The sequence below is a fragment of the Chelonus insularis genome, unplaced genomic scaffold, assembly GCF_013357705.1.
Source record: "Chelonus insularis isolate UGA/USDA-ARS -01 unplaced genomic scaffold, ASM1335770v1 contig_135_pilon, whole genome shotgun sequence".
Lineage (NCBI taxonomy): Eukaryota > Metazoa > Arthropoda > Insecta > Hymenoptera > Braconidae > Chelonus > Chelonus insularis.
The window spans coordinates 662,691-689,836 of record NW_023276376.1 but is presented as its reverse complement, the minus strand read 5'-3'; the positions used below and the strand labels follow the sequence as shown (position 1 = coordinate 689,836).

The window sequence follows — 27,146 nt, the reverse complement described above, 5'->3', positions numbered from 1 at the left end:
TGATTTAAATCAAACAAGAACTTTTTCGTCATTATAAATTGATAATGATTATGCTCAATTGTGTGCGAAGTATATCCCAGGAATGAAATTTATAATAATACTTTAATGTTCACTTTAATTAAGATGACAATGAAATAACTGAATTTTCATATTTCTATTAATATATCTATATATTAGAATCCTTAAAATATAAAATTCGTTGATTTCCATGTACTTATTCAACTTATTAAAACTTATTTTCTCATTTAAGAGTAAAAAATATTTAAAAAGTATGGATTTCTGGTTGAATAATAAAAAAAAATTCACATACAATATTTACAATAAAAATTATCAACAAATTCCTATGAAAAATATTAAAAATTAAAAAATTGTTATCTAGAAGAATTAAATTATGATGATCCTCTATATTACTTTTTGTAAGATAGAATGGCAAGATTACAACATACATCGACTGTATTAGAGATAATATTAAAATAAATGCCAAAGTTTTTATCAACTCCAGCAGTATATTCTTTGGCAGTGATTCCAATCGACCATACATAATCAGACTAAAAGATTTATACAAAATATCATTTTGATAGAATCATTGAAAAGTTCCCCTAACATTATAAAATAATTATCATTAAGAATACAAATAAATATAAATAAAAGATCGATTGGAAATCGGAAATATTTGGCTATCATCATTATTCTGGTATGAATATTTGAAAACGAGTAAGTTATTTTAGTTAAAAAATGCATTTATCACCTATTAAACATTAGCAATCTCTTGTAACATTCCTAAGATATGATCTAACTCTTGCCTAAAGTAACAAAGTTGTCGATTTTTTCCCCTTCCATCACTTTTACAATCTCTACACTGATTTCTATTTCTCAAAAGTTCTCGCACCAAAGTTTGTAAAGTCATTTCACGACTCTCATGCCTTTGCTGAAGAATTGTAATTTTTTCTTGCAACAATTGTAATTGCTCAGTACCTGGAGTAGAAAGATATCTAACTTTTTCATTTAATATCTTGACTTTATTTTCTAAATGCTCCCGCTCAACCTTTAAAACCAAAACTTGCTCTTTGTAATCCTTCAAACTTTCAATTTGTTGCTTCAAATGAGAAATCAAAGCCATTTGAGTGTTAATCTGTCCTTGGAGTTTAACAACTTTTGAATCCCCGAATTTAACACTATATTCTTTGACAAGACTTGCAACTTCTCTTTCATGTTCTTCTTGAAGTAAGTTCAAATCATGGAGTCTTTTATTTTTTAGACTCATGAAATCCTTATTTATTTTATTTATTTCTTCTTTTAAAAATTCATTCTCTTCATTCAACCTTTTTACTGTTGAGTTTTCACCATTTTCAGAATACTGTAAGGGATCGTAAAGTTTTTGAGAAGATCCGGAAAGTTTAGAAAGACTGTTAGAAATATGTCCATTTTGATAGACATTAGAATTTTGATCATTATCATTTTGGTGATTAGGAATTTTTCCTCTATCATTATCAAATACTTTCGAATTCTTCTTTTCATTGACGAGTTTTTCTTTCTCTTTTACAAGCTTTCTGTTAGTTTTCTGCAATTCCTGAAGTTCCTTATTAAGTTTAGCAAACGCTTTATCTTTGTTAGCCAACTCAAATTTCAATCCTCTAATCGTGGCAATCAAATGTGCATCTTCTTTGCAATTTTGAGATTTAGGACCAGGTTTATTATCACGTTTTCCATTCCGATCATCTCTGTCAACAGGAGAATGTTTTTCTTCTCTTTTCATCTCATTACATTTATTTTCTACACATTGGTTATCAGTTTGTACCGAAGAGTCTTGAAGAATCTTATTTTCTCGTTGCAAAGCTTCAGAAAGTTTCTCTTCCAATTCAGAAATTTGATTAATATATTTTTCTTGCATATCTTTATATTTTTTTTGTAATTCATTCAATTTTTCATTACCAATTTCTTCTTTCGCTGCTAACTCACCTTCTAATGAAGCTATTCTATCTTCCAGAAGTTTGATCTTCTCCAAATTAATTTTTTCACCATTCGTTTTAGCAGAAAGAATCAAAGCTGAAACAGAATCTGGATTCTTCCTTTTTACAATTCTCTCCATTTCTCTCACTTGTCGATTTAAATCTAAAATCTTTTTGTTATCTAGAATAACTTGATCTTTCAATTTCTGAGTCAAAACTTTTTCTCTTTCTACATGGCTTTTTGATACTTGAAGCTTCTCTTGTAAAGCTTTTTCTTTCACTCTAAGTTCTAAAAGCTCTTTTTCTAATGGAACAACGGCCTGTTGAAATTTATCAAACTCTTCTACTGTATTTTTTAATTTTTCTGTTTTTGATTTCAGCTCTGCTTTCATTTCGTCCATTTTCTTACGAGTTTCCATTTCTTCGAGACTCAAAGATTGAAGTTTATCCGTAATAAATTTATCTTTAGTTTTTAATTGTTCTTTGAACATGAATAGTTCATCTTGAAGAAGACCATTTTGCTGTGTCATATCATCATTTTTAATAACAATATCATTATTTTTCTGTTTTAAATCTGTAACTTCGTAATTCAACTTTAAAATTTGTTCTTTCAAGTCTTTTATAACATCATTTAGTTTTTGAACTTCATTAGCATTAACAGTAGGCTCTTTCACCTTCACTTTAGACTGCTCTTTTTTCAACTCTTCTTGTAATTTTTTAGTTTCTTCCATAAGCCTTTTGTTTTCTGTTTCATAAGTTCTTATGAGACTTTCTTGCCTCTCCAGTTCTTTTTCTAATAGCATTACTCTGGTACTAGCTTGTGAATTGACTACTTCCATTCTTTTCTCTTTTCTCTCACTCATTGAAAGTTCATCAATTTTCGCCTTTAAAATGATATTTTGTTTTTTCAGAGCAAAGAGTTCTTCTTCAAAACTTATTCTCATGCTATCCATCTGTTGCTTATACATTTTTGCTTCAGCTTCAATTTGATTTTTTAATAAAACATTTTTATGTCTTTCTTCATGGCATAAAATTTCCCATTCATCCTTACTTAAATGTTTTCTTGAATCTCCAGAATGTAAAAATTGCTTAACAATTGTTTCACTACTCTTTCCTTTTGAAGTTGAAGACTTTGAAGTTGGATTAAATTGTTTTGGACTAGTTGGTTTTATAGAAAATTTAACTTTTGATGCTAAAACATTAGAAATGGGATGTTTTTGTTCACAAATTTTTGGTCTAGTAGCTGGGAGTTTGGAAGAAGTTGATTTCTTGAGTGTTTCAGCAGATTTAGTATTTCTTACATCATCTAAAGACGATCGAAAATTTGTCATGGGTTTAGGAAGCTGATCATAACTTCTGGACGGCCCTAACTTTGATGTAGTTTTTTTTACAGAGAGTTTTGAATTTTTTGGTTTCTTGGGAACCACAGCGTTATCATTTGAACCTTTTGAATGAATAGTTTCTGAACTTATTTTGTTTGAATTTGCATTGTTATTACTATTAAAGACCTCTTTGTCTTCTTTAGTTACTTCTTTTTCTTTTTTGGATAAACTTTCGGAAGATTTTTCTGCTATGAGTTTGGGAATAGCATCAGCAAATAATTCAAGTCGTGGTGTAAGTTCAACAGTATACAGTTCATTAGAAGCACCGATAACCTTTTTAACTTCCTGCTGTAAATAATTTTTTTGTGTTTTTTCTATTTTTTCCGATCGATCTATGCTAGACTGCCTAGATTTAGATTTATTATCATTTTTATTCATAGTCTTATCATCATTACCATTTGCATTCGAATTGATTCTATCCGTACTGAAACCCTGAACTTTAACTAATTCCTTCTCAAGAATTTCTGTAATTTCTTTCTCTGGAAATACTGCATTCTTTGGATCATTTGGTAAACCATCCATCAAATCGAGACCACAATTCCTTCCTGAAGATGAACCCGGCATTTCAGCGTTATTTTGTTTATCAGATTTATTCTGGAGAATTTTTAAAAAATGCGAAAAATCTTCCTGACCGAACGAAGAACTACCAGAAATTTTTCCTTCCGCTTTATCCCTGGATTTGCGAAGTAAGTTATCAAAAAAATCCTTTTCGATATCAGTAATTTCTTTACGAAGATTTTCTTCATCAACAGATTTTTTTCGTTTTAAATCTTCAGACTTGGAATGTTTTTCGATAGGATCATCTAAATCTGAACTGCTAGAAATCTCAACTTTCTGTTCCTCGAATCTTTTTTTCTGTAATTCTAAACTCTTAAGTGGTTTCAAAAAATGAGTATCCTCATAAACTAGTACACAGTCGGGGCTTGGAGAATAATTTTTTTCAATTTTGGGGCTGTTTTTTATTTTTTCAGTCTCTTTATGAACTTCTTGTTCGAGTAAATGAAAAATATCATCTTCTAACTTACTTGTAGATTCTTTCTCATCATCATCATGAGCTCCAGAATTATCAGGAACCAGTGTATCGGACTTGGATGCACTCTTGGATAGGCCAACTTTCTTAACAAGTTTTTCTGCTTCCTCGAGCAACTCCTCCACAGATTTTTCTTCTTCTGTCACTACTTTACTTATTTCACCTGATTTACTAGGTGTTAAATTAGGACTATAAGCTCCTGCTCTTTTACTCATTTCCTCTAATAGACTTCCAATCTCTTCATCAGTTGCATTTTCCAAGTCCGCTAAAATATCATTCAAGGTATCATCTTTATCTTTTCCCGCAGATTCACCTTTCTGACTCTATTTAAAAGAAAATAAAAAATTACTGAAATTTTTACTCAACTTACTTGTTAATAATTCAATAATAGTAGTTTGAACAACCAACCCTGCACATTCTTTCTTTTTCCAGAAACTCTCTCATAGATGAGGTAGTAATTTCCATGGAAGCACTGGTTTTAATTTCAGATCTTTTAGAACTCGATACTTTTAACTTAGTATCAGGTCTTTTCAACCACCATCTTTCCTCCTTGCCTTCTTGATCTTGAGTTGGTGTGTTTTTTGTATTGGACGCTAACTTGGGTTTTTCTTTTAAATTTAACAAACATTCTTCCAAACTTAAACTATTTAATGTATCTACTATTTCAGACTCTTCAGAAGTTAACTAAAAAAATAACAATTGTTTCATAAAAATAATAATAATGAATATTAGAGTATAATTAAGCTAGGTTATAAAAAATACTTATAATGATATGAAAATAGAAAAATTGAAGTTTTACTTACAACTTCGCTCCTACTGGCTTCTTTTGTCTTTAAAATAGACATTATACATGAATTTTATTTTTGCCAGTAGGAAAATTCAGCAAATATCAATAAACTCATTTCTACAGCGTCATTTGACATCACTTAGGTTTGTTTGTTGTTTTCGATCCTTTCTACTTCAAGTAAAAAATAGTTTATGCCCGATAGAGGCCACTGAATTATAGTTCAGCGCAGAAACAGCTGCGTGTAATATTTTAAATTTAAATTATCCATAAAAAAATGCCAACTTCGACCGAAAATATTTATAAAATAATAAAAAATAATAAATACCATTTGAATTTAAATTATATTATATTATAACTGATTTAATATAATAATAGACTTGAGAAATATTTATAAAAAATTACTTAAGAAAATTTTATAAAGATTTTGTAAACAATTAGAAATTTAACCATAGTATCAATTTTTTCGAAAATGTAAGGTAAACATAACAATTTAGAAGTTATTCGAATGGTTTACCTTTCTAATCATAAATTTAAATGTCCATTCTTACCTGCATTGAGAAAAGGTTCAAGAAGAATTATTTACATGTAAGATAGAGAAGCCAAATCACAATAATGAAAAAAGATTCCCAATTTCTGGCGAAAATGATCTAAGTTAAGGTAACAATCATTTGTACAAAAAAAATAAAATTTGATGAAATGAATATAAATTTAATTCTTTGTAGAAATCATATTTGCCTAGAATTAAATGATTTTTATCATAAATTGAGTATTTCTCTCAATACTTCTATTTTGTCTTGGTTTATTTTAAATATAAGAGTAATTTTCACCCAACATGAAATCCAAAGTATTGAACGTTCATACACTAAAATCTGATTTTCAATCATTACATCTAGATTAAATAGAAACTTATGAAAACAGATTCTCACTAATCTTGCAAGGGCTACAAGTATTTATTCTGATAGTAGAATACTTAGCAAAGATTCAACACAGGTTATGATTATAATTTTATAATTATGAATAATTATAATATTGAAAAAAAGAGATGACTTAAAATAGTTTCATAGCATGCATTAAAACTTGTAGCATAAATAAACATCAATAAATTTCAGGAAAATCGTCTTTTGGAAGAATTTTGATTAATATTGGAAATGTTGAAAAATCTTGAAAAGATTGAGAAAAAATAAATAATAATAATAATCATATTATATGAATATAATATTTAATATATAATATTATATTATATATATATATATATATATATATATATGTATGTATTTATATATAATATTTTATATTTTACTTCATCTTATTATTTTAACACACTTGTAGCGTATATGCGTATATTAAAAATGTTGAAAAGTCTTGCAAAGATTGAGGAAAAATAAATAATAATAATCATATTATATGAATATAATATTTAATATATAATATTATATTATATATACATATTTATGTATTTATATATAATATTCTATATTTTATTTTATCTTATTATTTTAACACACTTGTAGCATACACTTGTAGCGTATACTGCGGTATTTATGACATGTTTCCTGTTGGATTTATTGCAGTATTTACCGAGTTTCAAATCTGGAATATTTTAAAAATTTTCTCTGATAAAGATCGCTGAAGATGTTCAATAAATGCGCTCAGGTGTCAAAACCCTTCATTGTTTCCGTCAGGTTTTCTAGAGTAACAGATGGTGCATTGCTTGTCGTGCGTGCTGAAATGAATGTACCTTGTGGAAAAATTACCCCAATAATCCTATTGTAATATTGGCCTCAGAAATAGAATTGAGTTTGGTCAACTACCTCGGCGTCATTGACCTTCCCCTTGTCAAGCTTCTAAAATTCAGGTACTTGACTCATTTAAGATTTTATTATTTGAGGTTTAAATGTTTATTGTACTTATGATGGTACGTCAGTTGACGACGTTTGTAAAATGTCAGTCTAAAATTTTGTCTATTTAATACTTATTTCACTTTGTCTAGACTTAGAGTCGCGACTGCAATATTTTATGGTAGAAAATCCATATTTTTACTGTAATTTATTAAAAAATGTCATGAAAATTAGATGAACGAACTTCAAAACATACGTTGTAAGTTGTCAATAGTAATTATCCAATTAAATTGTTGAAATTAAACGATATTCATTATTTTTCAAATCATTATTGTTTTTTATATATATTTTTTCTATCTATTTATATATTTAAATGGCAAATATTTATTTTCTTATTAATATGATCTTATTTTAACACTTAAATAGCGAAGTTATTTTCGTAATATTATTTGTTGGCTTAACAAGATTTATCGCCACCAAATATGTGTAGAAACACATAAACTGGATAAGCCTGTCTGTAAGTAAATTTCGTTTGACGCCGGGTTTTTCCCTAAATTCATAAAGCACTTGGCTTATTACCTTAAGATCCTTTCTACTAACAATAGAAATTTGTGCAAAGATTCCAAGATTTTGGGTATTCTTAATATTTATAGTTATTTATGGTCGTTTACACCTCAAGTATCTGCAATGGAGCAAAATTTGAGTTTAATGATACTACCTGCATCCCCCAGTAGCACCGCACGAGTGGGAACAACATCCGTTCCCCCCTCTCTCATTCATCCCCTCTTGAAAGAGTGTTTTGATTTTTTTAATAAGAAATTAATAATTTTTGTTTAATTTTCTACGATATTTGTAACAAATACATTGTAACTATTCTGTACAACTTTGAACGAAATTTAAATTCAAATTCTAACAGAATTAAACACTAAGGCCGCCCCTTAACGATAGGCGGTAACTTATCCCCGCTTCTTGCCACATATAGTTCGGCGGAGATGGAGCTGTCTATTCCCGACGGACCTTGCTACGAGTAAGTTGTGTGAAGGAGCTCAGAAAGTGTTTAGTTAGTGGCCGAGTGTATGTGCTAGTGAAAAAGTATTTGTGTATATATAAATGGCGACTGACGAAAAATGGTACTTCACAAAAGAACAATTAGCGAATACTCCAAGTCGAAAATGTGGAATAGATGCAGATAAGGAATTAAGTTACAGGCAACAAGCTGCCAATTTCATCCAGGACATGGGCCAACGACTTGTCGTGTATCCTTTTTAACTTACAAATTTTCAAGCTTCATCACCTCACTTTACCCTTCATTCCCCTTGTCTGTGTTTTCTTAATTCTAAAACCATTATTTTCATTGTATTTTTCTGAATATTTATTAACAAAATTATTTTTTAGTGTGTTAACCTTATTTTTTGACAGTTAACAGTTTGAAAAAGTGATAAAATTGTGTTCTAAATGATGAGTAAACAGTATTGCGACACATAACTGAGGTCACGCGTAGCATCCGCATGCCCATATTGTAGTTTTCAATGTTTACGAGTTTTTTTTGGTGAGAAAATTATTTATAATAATGTATTTTGTTTATAGAATTCATAATTCAATAGTTTTTGATTATTTTTGTATCTTATAATACCTTTTTTATCACTTTTTCATGAGTAATCAGGTCATGAGCATTCCGTATTGTTTGCGATGGCTTTGACAGGTGTACCAACTATTAATATATACAAATTTTCTACTTTATTTCATTATTTTTCAAAAATTTTCCTTAACTCAAGTTATTATATGCAGTACGCAATTATGTATAAACACAGCTATAGTTTATATGCACCGATTTTACGTGTTCCACTCGCTGTCACAATTTCATAGGAATTCAATTGCTGCAGCAGCCCTTTTTTTAGCAGCTAAAGTTGAGGAACAGCCGAGAAAGCTCGAACATGTAATTAAAGTAGCTCATATGTGTCTACATCGTGGCGACACAAATCCTCCCGACGTTAAATCTGAGGTAAATATCTTGAAAAGATTTGTTTAATCATAAATTTCAAGATCATTGCCCAATTCTAATGGTCAATGAATTTCCACAGGCATATCTCGAACAAGCACAGGACTTAGTGTTTAATGAGAATGTCTTACTTCAAACGTTGGGATTTGACGTAGCCATTGATCATCCTCATACTCATGTTGTACGATGTTGTCATTTGGTTAAAGGTAATTATTATTTTTTTTTTCAATTAATTAAATATTTAAGAAAAAAATTATTGTTAAATCATGTAATAATTATGAAATGAAATACTTGAAAACTTAATTGTTTTTAAATCTATTGTACATACTTTTATGAAAGTTATTTTGATATAACCATTTTTATAATAGTTAATCGATTAATAATCAGTGCCAAATGAATAATATAATCATTTTTAATTTCAGCGAGCAAGGATTTAGCACAGACGTCGTACTTCATGGCATCAAACAGGTGGATAAAAATACACAAATATTTCTTACTCTTGAACTCTTAGCAGACTTTAACCGATTGATTAGTAATGACGCATGATTGGATGTCATTAATTTATTTCAAAACTCCAATAAGCGTCGTAATTATAATCATCGATGCAACATTCTTTCTCTTCTTTGATATTTTCGATTTTTATCGTAGAGCGTTATCTTAAATTTGTCATTCTTTGGGAGATAATTATCTGCGTTAAATAAAACCACTAAATTCAATCAAAATAGAATGTTGTATTGTTAAAGTCGCATTGATAGTCTGATAATAAAGATAAATAAGAGTTAATTACTGGAGCGAAAAAGATCAATGCAATAAACAAAAAAAATGAATGAAATAAAATCATGTTAAACCTGAATTAAAAATATAAAGAATTATTTCACAATGAGGATTTGACGCGAAAGGTAAATTTAAATAATTTTTAGCTTCAAAAACGAAGTGACTTAATTAGAACACATCACATTATTATTTAATCATCTATTTATTCATTTATTTTTTTCCAAACCAAATTTTATAACCCATCATTTGACTTCAATCATGTTGTGTAGTTACTCAAACTTGTAATTTTCCTCTACTATAAATTTTTTCATGTACTTATTCATGATTACAAGTTCAATAATTAAATATAATTTTTTTTTTATTCCTCAGCTTACATTTAACCACCATGTGTCTCCAATACAAGCCAACAGTTGTCGCGTGTTTCTGCATCCACTTAGCTTGCAAATGGTCCAATTGGGAAGTAAGTACATGAATGAATTTATTTATTTATTTATTTATTTATTGAGAAAATAAAAAAATAGTACATGGATACTAAAATGTCTTTTTTCGTTACAGATTCCTCAAAGCAATGAAGGTAAAAGTTGGTTCTGGTATGTTGATCATACAGTAACAGCTGAGTTGCTTCAACAATTGACTGCAGAATTTCTCCATATCTTCGATAAGTGCCCATCACGGTTGAAGAAGAAGATAATGAGTATTTCTGAAAAACAAAGTCCCAATATGCATCATCCAAGTTTGCCCAATTCTCCATTCGATGCAGAACCAAGAAAGGTACAATCACCTGCAGCAGATAGTGGTCCAACTTTCCAGTCAGCTCGACCATTTCCTACTGAAGAAGATAAAAAGAAATCTTCTAATTTACCACCAACTCGTCCACCAGTTGATTACCGAGAATATCGGGAGAAAAAAGAACGAGAACGTTTGGAAAGAGAGAAAATAGCTTTAGCAAGTGGATCTTCATCTTCGCAGCCTCATTCACAAGATATAAAGCATCATTCTTCTCATCACCACAAGCAACCGTCCTCATCAGCACCTTCTACAGTAGTTCCTACGTCATCAGCATCAAATAAAAACTTACCATTACCAAGCCAAAAGACTAATATTCATCACAATCATCATCATAGACCAGATATGAAACTTCAGCCGTCATCACAAAGGCATTCCACCAGTTCACAAGCGCGAGATCCAGCTCGCGATGCATCTCGACAACGAGTTCCTAGAGATTATAAATCAGGACAAGCTCCTACTGCTGTTCCTTATTCACACAATCATCCAGGAAGCCATTCGAAGGATGGGAACGTTATTAGTGAAAATTCTTCAAATGAAATGCTCCCAGTTTTACCCGAAAGTAGTCAACCTCATCAGAATCCTGCCGAAAAAGTTAATAATAATCACAACGTTCATAGGCTTGTGCAACATGATAAACGATTTTATGATTCGCGACATAAACTTATTGATCATCGAAAAGATGAACGGAAAAATTATCCCAAGTATGGCGAACAAGTGCGTAATGATAAACCCAAAAAGCCACCAGATTCATTAGAACAACGTAGTGAAGAAGTAAGAAAGCTTATAGAAAAGCCATTGCCACTTCCCAAACCTCGCGCTGAAATTCAAAAAGAAGAGTATATTGCCAGTATGCTTAAACAATCACATCATCCAGCACCAAATAAGTACAATCTCGAAATACCAGTGTCGTCAAGTAATTCTAACCGGAATACATTTCCACCAAAGGGTATGATGAAACTACAGCCAGTGTTTCCAGGAACAGTTAGTCAACAGCATCCCCACAATGTCACACAGATTTTGAAGGACACAAAAAATGGAACTTCAAATATAAATATGAATTCCAATGTTGGTAATGTTGATGAAAAAGTGGATAAACGTGTAAAGCCCGAAGAAACAGTGACTCAAGTACCTCCAGTTAGACATAAATCAATTTTTAGTCCAGTAAAAATGCCGAATAGTAGTGAATCAACGCCATCAAATCGTAGTAAAGTAGGAAGACAAAAAACTCCACCGATTTCAACGAAATCAATCAAACCTGAGCGTTCGTCTGAAATACCACAAGGTTTAAATATGATTTGTTCACCACCATTCAGTTCACCGAGTTTATCTCAATTGCAATTATCATCAAATTTAGCTCAACATACGCCAATAAATAGTAAACGTAATCATATGCCGCATTTAGGTGATCCAGAACCACCAGCAAAAGTAAAACTTGATGAGCTAGATTGTTTAAGTATGAAATCATTATCTGATTTTTCAGAACCACCAATAGACTTAAAATTCGATCCATTAGAGTCGTTTGACTCAGAATTAAGTAGTTCGAAAAGTATTTTAACCAATGGATTAGATGCTATAAACTTGAATTCACAAAAAAGTGATAGTGAAAAATTAGATAATTCATCAATAAATATGAAAGTTGAATATCTAAGTCCTATGAAATCAGCACAGAGTATAAGTGCATTACTTGCAGAGCCTTTAGCACCAATGCCTTCATTGCTTCAAAACTTATCTGATGATTCTGGTAATTTTTCTCAATGTACTGATAATTATTCTGTACCGAGTCAGAATTTAACTCAACCATCAGAACCTCGTGCTCAAGTGATGACAAACAGTGTAAATGCCGAGCCACATATTGACGAATCTTTCGTTCTCTCAACCGTTGACATTAGTGCACTTTCTGCTCCTGTCCAGACTGTTCCTGAAGTGCCAATAGTTGTTAATTCACAATCAGATATTAAGTTAAAAGTTGAGCATCATAAAAGTGAAAAGAAAAAGAAAAAGGATAAACATAAGCATAAGGATAAGGATAAGAGCAAAGAGAAGCACAAACACAAGCATAAGGATAAGGATCGAGAAAAGCATCGTGATAAAGAAAAGGATAAGGACCGCAGTAAAGATAAGGAGAAGGAAAAAGAAAGTAATAAAGAACGTGAAAAATTTGATGATAATGCTACTGCACCAATTAAAATCACTATTCCAAAGGATAAATTAAATCTCTCGTCGGACTCAAGTATTTCTCAAGATAAAAAAAGTCCTCAAAATACAGGGTTGAAAATAAAAATCCCTAAAGAAAGACTCAAAGGATCTGAATCATCAGTCACTCCAGTTCTTCGTGATGCTCAAGCTCCACTGAAGATTAAGATCCGTACTAATGCGGCTCTTTCGCAAGATTACAATACAGATAATCGTAAACGTGAACGAGATACGAGTTTAGACACTAGTGTATCAGCACCTCCAGCTAAAAAGTTGCAATTATCAAGTGTTAATCAAACCCCAAACCAATTAAGTCAGCAGCTATTGCAGCAAATGCAACAACATCAACAACATGCGAGACCGAATGAGAGGCAAAATGGACGTCATTATAATTCAAGCAGTAACAACAAGGTACGTGGAGGCGGCAGAGGACCTCTTCCTAGACAATTTAATCCCCGAATCCCGCCTTCTAGTCTTTTTAATACAAACTTACGTGATAATTATTATGTTAATAATAATAAACAGAGTAATGAGCATGATATTTACAATAGAAACATGAGAATTCCTGATTTTAATCGACAGATTAATCAAAATAATCACAATAATACTCAGCAGCAGGATCCATCATTTTTTTTTGCTAATTATCCACCCCCTCAACTATTCAATACTACGGGTTATTATTGCGATCCTAATTTATATTATCAACAGTATCAACAATTTACTATGTATCCACAATCCAATGTTATTCTTACGGCTGATGGTGCCATTGACACTTCTATTCCACCACCAAATCTTGCTATCTCTTCAGCTAATTCTTCATCGACAACTACATTCAATCCTATGCAAAGTCAAACTTTTAATCATTCGCAAAACTCACAAACACTCCCACCGCTTCCTAATGAACCACCACCCATTTCTGAACCACCTCCACCACCACCACCAGAGTAATTCATACAATCAGAAATATTTTTCATCATTTTTTCCACCCTTTTCCTATTTTTATTCCTTTTTGTCGCCCATATTTACTTAAAATAATGAATTTGTGAATGGTAGATTGAAAAAAATCATGATTATTATGATAAAAAATATTTATATATTTAAGTAGAAAGCATGGCATTGTATAATTAGTTAGATCTTTAGTTGATATTCTAATTATTTCATTTTTAAAAATTTTTTCTGTTTTCTTTTTGTCTCTATTTTTTCATTTGGTATGTTCTAATGTGCAATTGCTCTGTTTGCAATCACTTTTCTTTTTTAAATTATGAATCGTCATATTTACTCCATTACATTCAATAAATTTAATTAAATTATAACCTTCGCTTTCCTTTTTATTACGAACGACAATAGTAATGGAGGTAATATTTATAAAAAAGAAAAAAAAATAACGAACAAATGAAACACATTGAAAAATCCATTCAACAAAAAAGATAGTGAAATTTAGTTAAAATATTTTTTTACATAGCTTCTTTTTATTTATAAAGTATATTTTAAATACCGAATGTAATGATGAAATAGTGCATAGGAAATTTGAGTAGAATGATTTTTGCATGGAACGTTACCTTTGCTGGCAAAGGATGGAAAAAATGCAATGATAGAAAAAATGTAGGTAGGACTGATATAAATTAATTTTATAATAAAATTCAATTGCTTTTTATTGAAGACAACAAATAATTAAATAATGAATTGCTATAAATATTATGAGAAAACTGCACATAAAAATGTGTTTTTGTATATATTAATGTTTATATTGAGAAATTTTATTGTTAGACTTGCTTCATTGTTTAAATAAAAAATTCAATTATGTATAATTTAATGTAATTTAACAAATAATAATCAACTTAAAAAACGAAAATATACACTTTAAATGTTCACTAATTCATTTGGAATTAAAATTGAAGTTAGGTTGAAATATTTAAAAATATGCAGTAAGAATGAGATATTTTATTTTTTGTAAATATTAAATAATATTTCATACTGCGTTTACACGGAATAGACTATAATAGAAATTTATAGTTAATTTTTTTTTGTTATTAATATTCATATTTGCCATTAAATACATACATTTCACGATGTTAATTATTGATAAAGTGATAGGAAATAATGAATCATTGAATAGTTTTGAAACGTATATTAATTATTGTTAATTTTTTAATTGAAATCACTACTTCTTGCCGATTGTTGTGCATGATCATTTCATTCGTCTATATTGACTTCTATTTACGTGTCTATAGTAAAAAGTTAGTAATTATTATTATTTGTCATTTTTGATAAACGGCTCAAGTACTTTTGTAAAAATGAATTACATCGTTAAGACAATAGCAAATGGATAAAAAAAACGAAAATCATAAAAAAATTTTATGTAAATGTCATTGATGTAATTTAAAGTTAACGACATTTAATAAATATTTTAAATAGAAAGACAAAATAATTGCTAAGGTTAATAATTTAAGAGAGATAATTTTTTAAATATATTACTGATTATAAATAAATAAAAAACGAAAAAAAAAACAATAATTTTTGTACTCAACTATTTTATGTTGATAGTAAATATTTACAAAAAAAAGAAAGACAAAAGTCGCAATTATTGATAATAATTTCTATTAATTTAAGTGTGTGAGAGGGCAAGAGAGAGGACGAGCGAGAAAGCATGAACGATCGACAATTTTAAAAATAAGTCTATATAAACATTTTTATTAACATTTATTTAAAAGTACGTATCGCTGCGTTGGACGTAACTATTGCATTCAATTTGTATGTTCTATGTATTTGCTTGAATTTTTTAATTCGAGAATAATTGATTAATAAATAAAAAAAGAATTTAAATATTAAAGTTCAGGCGATGTACGTGGCACACTTTAACAATAATTAATTTAATAACAATAATTATTATTATTATAAGGATATAATTAATCATTGAATAAAAAGTATTCAAGAAAAAACAATAATAAAAATATAAATTTAAATGAAATACCTTAGTATTTATTTTGTCTTTTTTTAATTAATTTTATTTTTAATCATCATCATCAACTATTTTTCATTTATTGTATACTAACCAATTGACATTTATCTAATTAATTAATTTTGCGTAATTAATATATGTAACTAAGAATATTTGCTCATTTTTAATATTTAATTCACACAATGTCGTTTCATTTGTTCGCTTGGTGAAGGGATAAGGACTATTTTTCATATTTGATAAATATATTTCAATGCATGTTGTGACTTTCATATGTGTTTTAGAATTGAAATTTTTTCGTCTCAGTAATTAATCTTTGCATGAAATATCAATAATATAATAAAATCTGATGGAAATAGTTTTTTCTTTCTAGAAAATAGTATTGTAACAATCTATATTTTTACTTATTTTTATTTTAGTATCATTTGTACTTTTATTCATGGCATGTTCATTACATCGAAAAATCAAAAATCCCATCCAAACAAAGAATTTCTCTCTTCTGTTGCAGGATAAACATTCATCACGAGAATACAAGAGTTCCAGTAAATTCTCACAATCTCAGCAATCGCACCCAACGTAGTATCAAGACGTAAAATAAATAAATAATTGCATTAATCGAACAAGTTAATAATAAATGACTGTGCGTTTAGGAATTTCGAAATTCAATTATATTTTATAATGTGTTCTGAACAATAAGTAAGCAAACGTTACTATGAGAGAATGCATGACTGAACGATGAAGTGGCTGCAGAGAAAAAAATATTACCAAGAAATACAACACAAATAAAAATGAATTCAAAATTTTAAAAATATTTCTAACTCTATAATTATCATTGTAATTATACTCGTGATAATTATTACTATTATTTTTATTAGATTTCTCAAATTGAGAAATGCAAAAAATTATAATAGTAATAGCTAGAATGACATGTAAACAGGCTATGAATTTAGAAAAAAATTTTTTTTTGTTCTAGTTAGATAATTAATTTTGTAAACTATTATAAATTACGTTAATGAGGGAATTAACGTGAATGATGACAAATACATTGAATACGTTATTTAGAGTAGTAAAAAATTAAATAAAAAATGTTAAAAAAAATCATAAGTATAAAATTAAAAAAAATTACTATTACTCAGGTGAAAAAATTTGAGGCTTTTGCTCTAAGGTTTTGACTTTTAAACTAAAGAATACTTATGGCAATTTTGTTTCTCATATTATTATTAATACTAATAAATAATCGAACATGCAAAAGCGAACATTAAAGTAAAGAAAAGCAAATATAAGTGTAAGTGACGGGAGTAGGAAAAGAAGAAATATCGATTAATAATCATCGTAAATATTTTCTCTGTTTTTTTATTATACTTTTTTTTGATTTTGTAAATAATGAAGAAAATAATAATCTTACAATTATTGAAAAAAAACTGAACAAAAGATCGTTATTTCAATTTTTTATTAACCATATTCAAGAAGTCCTTTTCATCTTGTGTAATAATTAATATTACTAAATAAGTAATTGATTAATCAATTAATGAGGATAAACTTATAATAATACGTCACTCACAATTAGTATAAATGCAATCAGTAATAATAATAGTTGACTTATTATTATTCTTTTTATTTCGATTATTATTTTATTATCATCAATATTACCATCATTACTATTATTGTAAGAGTGTAAATAAAATTATTTTGTATGTCAAAATAAACCAAATGAATGATAATTCTGATTAAAATCTAAGGAAAGATAATCATAACGAGTTAAAAATATAAGAAAAAATATTGTTGAATGCAAAAAAATATTTAAAATGCAAGGCTGACACAAATCTTTGCAAATACTATTTGTTTATCCAATATTTTTACGTCTTTTTTGCAACTTTAATTATTAAATAACAACAAGTGTGTTTGCAAATAGATAATTAGAAAATTTTTTCAACGTAATTTTTTTCATGCATTTATTAATCGAAAATAAACTGATGAAAGAAACAAAAACATTTACAGTAATAAAATATTCGTTTTCTTAATAACTATGTTTAATCAAGAAATGAACAAATTTTTATTCATTTTCTCTCAATGAATTTTTTAGTTGTTTATATTAATAATTTAGTCTTAATTATTTAATTTATTCATTCTTTAGTCATAAATACTTTCTATTAAACAATTAATAAATAAAAAAATGTAATAAGTAAACGAAATAAATCATTGAGAAGGAAATGTTTAATAGAAACTCGTTGAAATTTAGATACTTCATTTGAAATTTAATGAAATTGCGAACAATATACGGAAATGTAAATAAATTAAAATGTTTTAATTACTTAATAAATTAAGAATAATAAAAAATAATTTACCCATAGTTTGTGATTTTGTTTTTTTTATTGAGGACAATATTTTTATACAAATACAGAATAATTAAGCAATACTACTGGCATTGGATGCAATCCTCGGCCATAAGTCTGCACATTCTTTTGCAACTGGTCCAGTAATAGCTGATCCTTTCATTTCACCTTTGTTGTTAACAATAACACCTGCATTGTCCTCGAAATAAATAAATACTCCATCCTTCCTGCGGAAAGGTTTTCGTTGTCGAATAACAACTGCTGGCATAACTGAAAATTTAATAATTGTTATGAATATGTGTATAACAATATAAAACAAGATTATGGACTTAATGAAATGAATGATACCTTTTTTACGGAGTTCAGGTTTACCCTTTTTAACAGTAGCAACAATCATATCTCCTGAACCAGCAGCTGGGAGACGATTTAAACGTCCTTTGATACCTTGGACAGCGATAACATAAAGATTTTTGGCTCCTAAAAAGATATAAAAATAATATCGTCATAAATTAAGTTTGAGGTTATAAAAATTGTTTGGAGGTTATTCTGTCATCCGAAGAGTGTCAAAAACAACTAAACTCACCAGTATTATCTGCACAGTTAATTACTGCACCTACTGGAAGACCCAATGATATCCTAAACTTCGCTCCTGCGGAACCTCCTCGTCCTAAAAAACAATTAAACAAATTTACAAATGCACTTATGAGTAGCTGATGATCGTGCTCTTCACACTGATAAATATTGTCTTGATATTAATATATAGCCGAAACTTTTTATACAAACACATAATTAAACATTTGCTAAAATTAATTTTAAATAATTTTTATCCATATTTTATCAAAAAACACTCGATTTTAACGGATTTTTATTCCCTTAGCATCAACTCACCTCTCTTCGACATGTTTACGTGTTTAGAAAGGCCTACGATTTATTCACAATTGATAAAGCGATCACAACTTGCCGCCATATTGAATCTGTTTGATCGACTTATGGTATTGATTTTTTGAATAAAACTTATTTGAAAATTTTTAACTAAAAAAAAGATAAAATAATTTTTCAAGTAATAAATAATGACTTTTGTAGATAAATAAAAAAATTTGATACTGCTCGTGTCAGACGTAAGTTTTTTAACCATGAATATAATTAAAAATATATGTTTGAAATATTCTTTGTTGTTTAAATAATTAGAAGAGAATGTTTAATGTTTATTTACTCATTTTCACGTACAAATCCATTTTAACTACTGAAAAAATACACTGATTTTTAATTACTTTTTTTTTTATTATTTATAATATTTAATACTCACAAAACTAAATAATTTCGGAAAATATCTAAAACTATTTAGTAGAACATAAACGCTATGTAGTACACATTCAATTATTGTTACTTCTTCATTAGGTGCTGAAATTATTAATTGATGAATATCTATTGACGTGTAATTATTAATCGTTTACAATTATTCTACAATGCCACATGCAATTTTACAAGATGCTTATGAGTTGGAGCTAGAAGGTAAATAAAGAAAATACAGTATACCAATAACATCACTATCAATTTCGACATAACCTCATATAAATTATATTCAATATTATTTTGAATTTTCAGCTCAAGAACCATGGCCTCAGCTAATAAAATTATATCAACCACATGAAGTAGAACAAATCTTACTTCCTGATAATGCCAACTGTTTGGCAGTTCAAGCATTTCTTCATATGTGTAATTTAGAATATCAAATAATACCACGAAAAAATGCTGAATACATGTCTCCATCTGGAAGAGTCCCATTTATACAATGTGGAGCATTTCTCATTTCAGATTTTGATAATATCGTTAATTTTATAAACAATAAAGGTACATCATTATCAAATGAATTATCGTCAGAAGAAAAATATGATATGAGAGCTTACATGTCTTTAATCAATAATGGCCTCGCGAATGCCGAGCAATATATATGTTGGGTAGATCCAGCAACTCTAGAAATAACGAAACGGAGACATGGCAGTGTTTATCCTTGGCCGTTAAACCATATTTTAAACTGGCAAAAACAAAGACAAGTTATTAAAAAACTAAAAGTTCTTAGTTTATATAATAAAACTCTGGATGAAATTTATCAAGATGTTAAAATCTGTTGCACTGCACTATCCAAAAGATTGGAGAACAAACCATACTTTTATGGTGATAAGTAAGAGTTATTTACATACTAACAATTTATATTTTTTAATTATTTATATTTTTCATACAACGCACCCTTTTTATAGACCTTCTGAACTGGATTCCTTATTTTTTGGCCATTTCAAAGCACTTCGTACTTTTCCCTGCCCTTCTCCATGTATCCAACAATTGGCTTCAATTATCCAATCATTTAACAACTTAACTCAACTTTACAAAACTTTTGAGTCTATTTTGTTTCCTTCTCGTCACTGTTTTGATTATTATTTCCAACAATATGCCTCAATTGTATTTAATAGAAATTGGAGTTTTTCTGATGACTCTTCATCAACTTCTGATGACTCCTTCGATTTCAAAACATTTTATTACGTTAGAATTGATTATTTAACTCAAAAATCAAACTTTTAATAATTGCCATAAAATTATTTTTTAGGGGACCAACTGAACTTGATGCTCTGGTATTTGGCCATCTCTTTACGATAATAACTACACCAATTCCTGGCTGTAAATTAGGAGAGATAGTAAAAAATTTTCCGGACCTCGTTGATCTCTGTAAACGCATCGAGACGAGGTATTTCGGACGTTCAGAAGGATAGGAGCAATTTAATTGTTCGAGTTTTAAATTTGTCGAAGTGATTTATACCGACTGCACAACAACAAAATTCCTTTGTTTAGCATCAAAAAAAGAAGAATACGAAGGTGGAAAATTGTTGTGTAGTATCATGTAACAATCAGTTTATTAGACTCCAAAGAAATCTTGATAAATTTAAAACTCGAACAATTTTGGAAGATACTGTTTGTAGTACTTGATGGAATAATTTAAATAAAAAGAGATATAGCATTATACAGTAAAAACGAATAGAGCCTTATATAAAATTAAGAGTAAATAAAGGAATTGTAAATATATAATTATGTTATATAAATAGAATAATTATATGAAATGACGTGTTTCAGCTTTTTTTCATCCCTCCGAACATTTGGAAGCATCAATTACGATAAATTATTTACAACAAAGAACAATCAAGACTGTTTGAAGGATCATGATGTAAATAATGATCTCGAAGCATCATTAGACACTACGGATAGCTTGACAAATCATAAAAAATCGAGTTTTTTTTTCTTTCCTATGTTGTAAAATATTTATCTGGATCTCTTCATACTTTTCTATACTTTTTAACACATTTTATGTCATATTATACTAACTACTAAATAATCAAACATTTTTATCTATTTTTCTATTTATTTATTTATTATTTATTAGGAAAAAAATTTCCTTTACAACTATTTATTTATTATTACAATTATTTCACTTTTTGTGTGATGTTTTTAATAATGTAAATTGTAAACTTTTTTAATATTTTTGTTTTCATGTATTTGTTTTATCAGCCGTATTCAAAAGTGTAACAAAACGATAATACTATTTTTGATGTTACAATATATTTATAAGAAACGATAATTACAATTTTTTAAAAATTATAATTCATCGGCGTGATTAAAATTGCACTGACTTGAAAACTATGATCTAATAATTATTTTTGAACTATTTATATAACTTTTCCTATCAATTCTTAGTTTTTAACTAATTAATCAACTAATGTTACAGTTACAATAGGAATATGTGTATAACTCTATTTTCATAAAGAAAAGAATTCATCATAAGGTCTGTAATAGTAAGAAGGCATATACTTAGAAACTACAGGAAAACAGTTCAAAAAAATATTTATTAATTGTAAGTAAAATAATTAAAATAACAACTAAAAAATCTTATATTTTTCGACTGTTCATCTAAAAATAAAGATGTACTCTTACAATTACATTTCTCTTATACCATGTTTTATAATGACTTTAAAATAATACTATTATTTAATATTGTTTAAAAGACAATTAAAAAAAGAAATTCATTTTAAAGCTAATTTTATCTCAAAAATTACGCATAAAATATTTTGTTCGTTCACGAATCAACACCATTAATTTTTTGTCATCTTTGCGCTAATTCTTGCAGTATAAGTAATGATTCAAAAAATCATTTGATATATTAATTATTTTTTGTATAGATTAAATTTGATGTCAAATAAATAAGTATCTATATATCAATTTAAAAATTTATTTTATACCGAAAATTTTAAATTTGAATCGGTCGATATGTTTAAAAACTGTTGATAATTACTTACCTATAATAATAATAATAATAATAATAATAATAATAATAATAAATGAATCATTCAATTTTTTAATCTTATAAATTTTTTTTGTCAATTTTTTTTTAATTAAAAAAATATTAAAGCAAAATATTTAATATAAATCTCATTAATCAGGGGGTAGAAAACTAAATAATCGAAATTGTTCTCTTATATGTGGTCTAACATCACCACCCCAATGTACTAAATTTTCCAAAAATGGCAATAATTTCATTAGCTCGTTATCAGCTCTATCATCAAACCAGCTTTCAATTGGTATTCCATTTTCTAATTGATAACCGAATGCTTGTGGACTATTATCAATAATAACGGTTTTTGATAAATCACGTCCTAGAATTGACAAATCTTTAATGTAATTACCATTTACACAAACACAATGTTCACGAAACAGCCTATATTTGATTAATTTTCTTGTAGGATCTAATAAATTCATCAATTTATTTGCGTATACTCTCTTGCTAGCAGTAAATAATATAACTTCATACATGTTAGAAACGTGTTCCAAAAATTCACGAAAAAATGGACGAGTTCTTACAAAAACCGTATACGTTACATCCTGAAATACTACAGGAAATCGAAAAGCCGCATCGGATAATTCTTGAAGACTACAATGAACAAGAGTTTCATCTAAATCAAGAACAAGTGAAAATTCTGGACTACTTCGTGTTTTTAACGGAAGTGCTGGACATCGAGCACGCATTGCCGGTGTTAATGGTGGTAAATGTTTAATAAAAACGTAAGGATCAAATGGCAACCAATCATCTTGCGCTTGAGTTACAATATTATCCATATCACAACTATCAACAATTTCTTCATTACCAACATCCATATATTTAACATCCTGATTGTACTGATCATATTTGGAAATTTCTAAATTACCATTATTATCAGAATTTCTCGTATCAACATTTGAATAAACATTAGAATTATATTTTACGTTAGAATAATCATAATCTTCAACATTTTGTTTATTATAATCATCATAAGAATACTTTTGATTAGAATTTTGATAGTACTTATCCGTTTGATAATTAGTACGATTATTTAAATTTGACGTAGTTTGCATGATTGTATCGTAATAATCATTTGAATGTTCAGTATTTGAACAAATTGCTGAATAATGTAATGAAAGAATATCGACGACTGATAAAACTGACCCTGACGAAACGTCTTCTGCGTTATTTTCACTTACATTCGTTTCTTCTCGCAATAAACATGATAAATCTGGTGATTCATCAATAGCTGCTGGTAGTAAATCACTCAAAAGTCGAATATTTGGTAATGAATTTGGATCTTCCTCCTTTTTTGGAGACGAATCAACTTGGACATTAGATGAATATGATGGTAAATTCCAATTCTCTTTAGTTTCATTAATTTTTGGAGGTTTAACACTGTTGTCTCCATTCGAAACACATCGTCGTATTGGAGTAGATGTAACCATTGACCTCTTAATACATTTCCTACGTCTTGGAAGTCTTTCTCGTCTTATTCCGGGTGTTTTTTTATAATTTAAGACGTTTTCTTTGCAGGCCTAAATGATGATAACTTTTAATAATTATATTACAATAAAATAAAATTGAGAAGGTGGATTATTACCTCTTTCAATAGACTAGGAGATCTACGACGCCAACGCTTTAGATTTCCACATCTGGTTGAAGTATTAACCCTTTGGCTACCATTATTTATTGTTGATACTTTTCGTACTCCACCTTGAACTCGCCCTGATACTTTTCCAGCTGTTGCTGAAGAATTTAAACGGCCACGAAGCCGTCTCCCCACATGCTCACTTCTTAACCACATCTCAAGACTGTTAATCAATCTAAAAAAAAAATTGTTAGTAAATAAAAAATTTTTAATTAATATTTTTTTATAAATATAAATTTTCATAATCTTCCGGTTGCTTTATCTTCATAATTCTGGTGCTCTTCGGTGATAGGTAATAAACTCATCAAGATTGGAGTATTTTTATAAATAGGTTAATATAGGACAACGTAAGGGCGTGTTTCTCAAAAAGGATTTGCCTCTCTTACGTCATCTTCGTCTTTTGCCTTATCGATTTGCGGGGGTGGTCAACCCATTCCAGAGTGTTCTCTGTAACCAGTTGGATCGATATGTTTTTACCGACTAAAAAATGCACATTTGTAATTAAAAAAAGTACAAAAAAATTCACACAAAATTTTCATATTACACAATGTCTACTAGTTGAAAATTGTAACTTATTAGATATATTTTAAAAATTTGTTTATTTATTTTTTTTTTAATGAAGATAATTTTTTGACAATAATCGATCAACTCCAAAATCACAAGTTTAAAAGTAGCGTCACGACAATACGACCGAGTGAGAGGCAAATGGCGAAAGAACAAAAAAAGAGACGCAAATAGACGATTGGAAACACGAAAAATTCCCGCGTAAATTAATGGGTTACACTGTTAATATATGCCAAGATAGTACGATTAAATTAGCACTCACCATTTCGTCTTTTCTTTCAGAATATATTTCTAACAATTCAATTGTTACTACCCACGATTATTATCAATTTGTTGACATGAATACGAGATGAACGCTTACACTTTTCATCCCCTCCGTAAACTAAACAAATATGGCCGTTAAGACGCTGAAAAAAATTATTACTCAAAGCAAACGCTATGACAATCAACAATAGCATACCCTTTTGAATCAATAATTATAACGATGTAAGAAAATATTGTTAGAATATAATGAATCATAAATCAACGACAATTTTATAGTCTGCTATAAAATTTCATTTGACTCCGTCATTAACAGCGGCCATGTTTCTAACAAATTGGCGGTAAGAATTTGAATTCTATCTTCAAACTATTTTTCTTTCGTACTTGATTTGCTTAATTGTTATCGATGAATATGTAATATCCAGTATTATAATTCTCATTAAAAAAACATAAACGAATAACATAATTGTTAATATTATACTTGGATAATGTTTTACGATACAATCTAAATTATTGTACATAAATAATGATAAGATAAATGTTGTTTCGAGTTAACAATGCAGTATGTTAAATGGTTATCAATAGATTACACTTAGTAACAAAATTTTTATATAATAATAATGTCTGGTAATTATATAAGTAATGTAATTTCCTTATGAATTCGATAATATAACCCTTAGCATTTTAGAACATTTTACTATAGTAAAAATTGTTCAGTCTGTGCTACATTTTTACAATAACTATGAAGTCTTTCTTATTATTTGGTCTCATTCTATCATACATAAATTTTTTAAATGCGATTAAATTATCACCGATATACGAATGGAAGTCCATAGAATTTGATTGGGATTCAGAAGAAGATCAACAAGCTGCTTTAGAGTCTGGAAATTACATTAAAGATGCAGCACTTCCTGTTGATGTCGATATATTTAGTAATTTTTTAAATAGTTATTCTTCTTCAAAAATTAATTGTAAGAACGTCAATTACATAATTGAATATGAATACAGTGAAAGCAGGCAATGGTCAAGTTCAAAGTAGAACAACATTTGTAACACTATTACGCAAATCTGGAGTTCCAGCCTCTTTGACCACTATAACTGAGAAACAGGGAGAGAATGGACCACTTTTAAGACCATTTCCAGATTGGTCTTCAACACAAGGTTGTTCTGGATTGACAAATGTTCACCGAATTTCCGTAAATGATATTTAATTTTTGCATTTGATTAATAAATTCATTAAATAAATTAAAGATATAATTTTTCTTAATAAATAGATAACAAAATGTGGTCATTTGTGGGCTTTGGATTCAGGCGTTGTAGATGGGCAACAAGTATGTCCTCCAAAAATTACAATTTTCGATTTGAATTCATCTACAGTCTTGAAAGAAATTCAAATACCTAAAGAAGTAGTTGAGGGAAAATTAGTGAATATTGTCGTTCAACCATTAGACGAAGAGTGCTCATCTTCAGCAGCATATTTAGCTGATGCATTTGGAAATGCTCTTATCATCTATGACGGGAAAAAGTTCTGTCGTCTTACGGGTCCAGAATTCGAACCAGAACCAGAAGCAGAAACTTTCAAAATTGGAAATGATAGTGCCCAGGGAGCGATCGGTCTTGTAGGACTTTCAATATCAGTTGAATATGATAATGAAATAACTGAACAAAATTTATTCTTTAACGCCCTTTCATCATACTCAATGTATTATGCCAACACGGGAGAGTTAATTAATTATTGTACCTCTGGTACTAAACCAAACATACAAAAAGTGGGGAGTCCCCTTTCAAGTCAATCTGTAGCACAAGTAATTGATGGTAACGATGCTCTTTACTATTCCAGTGTATCAGAAATGAGTTTGAAATGTTTTAATGTTTGGGAAAGTTATACCGAAGAGAATAGGGTACATTTTGTTTTTTAATCATTTTTTTATGATATTGAAGTATTTTATCTTAAAAACATGCTTATCATTTTTTTTAGGTCACTTTAGATCAAGACCCGGAAACTCTTCAATGGGTCAGCGGCTTAAAAATATCTCCTCCACAATCAGGATTTGGAAATTTACTTGTACTTTCAAATCGATATCCAAAATTTGATCTTGGAACACTAGATCCAAATGACGTTAATTACCGTATCCTTCAAGTTAGCAACTATGTAGCAACTTATGATACTAAGTGCATGTAAATATAATGATTTATTGTGAAATATTGTAGCATTAGATCGATTTATAAAAAATAAATAAATGAATAAGTAAATTGTATAAATGACTGTTCTCATGTTTT

The 27,146-nt window shown here is 28.7% G+C and overlaps 6 protein-coding genes across 8 annotated transcripts; 3 read left to right on the top strand and 3 right to left on the bottom strand.

The window, feature by feature from the left end:
• Positions 1-288: 288 nt before the first annotated feature.
• Positions 289-5,303, bottom strand: LOC118074602 (centrosomal protein of 162 kDa). The gene is made up of 3 exons (XM_035095956.1): positions 5,165-5,303; positions 4,770-5,045; positions 289-4,684 (listed from the first exon to the last, which is right to left on the bottom strand). Exons 1-3 carry the CDS (start codon positions 5,204-5,206, stop codon positions 752-754), a joined length of 4,251 nt encoding a protein of 1,416 aa, XP_034951847.1. The 5' UTR covers positions 5,207-5,303; the 3' UTR covers positions 289-751.
• Positions 5,304-8,008: 2,705 nt separating this feature from the next.
• LOC118074603 (cyclin-T) lies at positions 8,009-17,458 on the top strand. 3 transcript variants are annotated; one of them, XM_035095958.1, is made up of 7 exons: positions 8,009-8,242; positions 8,775-8,988; positions 9,068-9,191; positions 9,408-9,453; positions 10,129-10,219; positions 10,315-13,152; positions 16,206-17,458. In XM_035095958.1, exons 1-7 carry the CDS (start codon positions 8,097-8,099, stop codon positions 16,275-16,277), a joined length of 3,531 nt encoding a protein of 1,176 aa, XP_034951849.1. In that variant the 5' UTR covers positions 8,009-8,096; the 3' UTR covers positions 16,278-17,458. The 3 variants fall into 3 exon arrangements, with proteins under 3 accessions (XP_034951849.1, XP_034951848.1, XP_034951850.1); XM_035095957.1 differs by lacking the exon at positions 16,206-17,458 and having other exon boundaries at positions 10,315-14,447; XM_035095959.1 differs by lacking the exons at positions 8,009-8,242; positions 8,775-8,988; positions 9,068-9,191; positions 9,408-9,453; positions 16,206-17,458 and adding an exon at positions 9,479-9,884 and having other exon boundaries at positions 10,315-14,447.
• A 590-nt stretch (positions 17,459-18,048) lies between these two features.
• Positions 18,049-19,059, bottom strand: RpL23 (ribosomal protein L23). The gene is made up of 4 exons (XM_035095763.1): positions 18,919-19,059; positions 18,614-18,697; positions 18,379-18,507; positions 18,049-18,300 (listed from the first exon to the last, which is right to left on the bottom strand). The coding sequence occupies exons 1-4, from the start codon at positions 18,929-18,931 to the stop codon at positions 18,104-18,106; spliced, it is 423 nt and encodes a 140-aa protein (XP_034951654.1). The 5' UTR covers positions 18,932-19,059; the 3' UTR covers positions 18,049-18,103.
• A 35-nt stretch (positions 19,060-19,094) lies between these two features.
• Positions 19,095-21,392, top strand: LOC118074510 (metaxin-2-like). The gene is made up of 5 exons (XM_035095762.1): positions 19,095-19,148; positions 19,429-19,542; positions 19,636-20,212; positions 20,633-20,770; positions 21,154-21,392. Exons 2-5 carry the CDS (start codon positions 19,497-19,499, stop codon positions 21,332-21,334), a joined length of 942 nt encoding a protein of 313 aa, XP_034951653.1. The 5' UTR covers positions 19,095-19,148; positions 19,429-19,496; the 3' UTR covers positions 21,335-21,392.
• Positions 21,393-22,425: 1,033 nt separating this feature from the next.
• On the bottom strand, positions 22,426-25,006 carry LOC118074539 (CTD small phosphatase-like protein 2). Its single transcript, XM_035095834.1, has 3 exons — positions 24,868-25,006; positions 23,994-24,216; positions 22,426-23,928 (listed from the first exon to the last, which is right to left on the bottom strand). The coding sequence occupies exons 2-3, from the start codon at positions 24,195-24,197 to the stop codon at positions 22,507-22,509; spliced, it is 1,626 nt and encodes a 541-aa protein (XP_034951725.1). The 5' UTR covers positions 24,198-24,216; positions 24,868-25,006; the 3' UTR covers positions 22,426-22,506.
• A 480-nt stretch (positions 25,007-25,486) lies between these two features.
• Positions 25,487-27,128, top strand: LOC118074367 (major royal jelly protein 3-like). Its single transcript, XM_035095519.1, has 4 exons — positions 25,487-25,798; positions 25,875-26,062; positions 26,141-26,767; positions 26,845-27,128. Exons 1-4 carry the CDS (start codon positions 25,609-25,611, stop codon positions 27,046-27,048), a joined length of 1,209 nt encoding a protein of 402 aa, XP_034951410.1. The 5' UTR covers positions 25,487-25,608; the 3' UTR covers positions 27,049-27,128.
• The last annotated feature ends 18 nt before the right edge of the window (positions 27,129-27,146 follow it).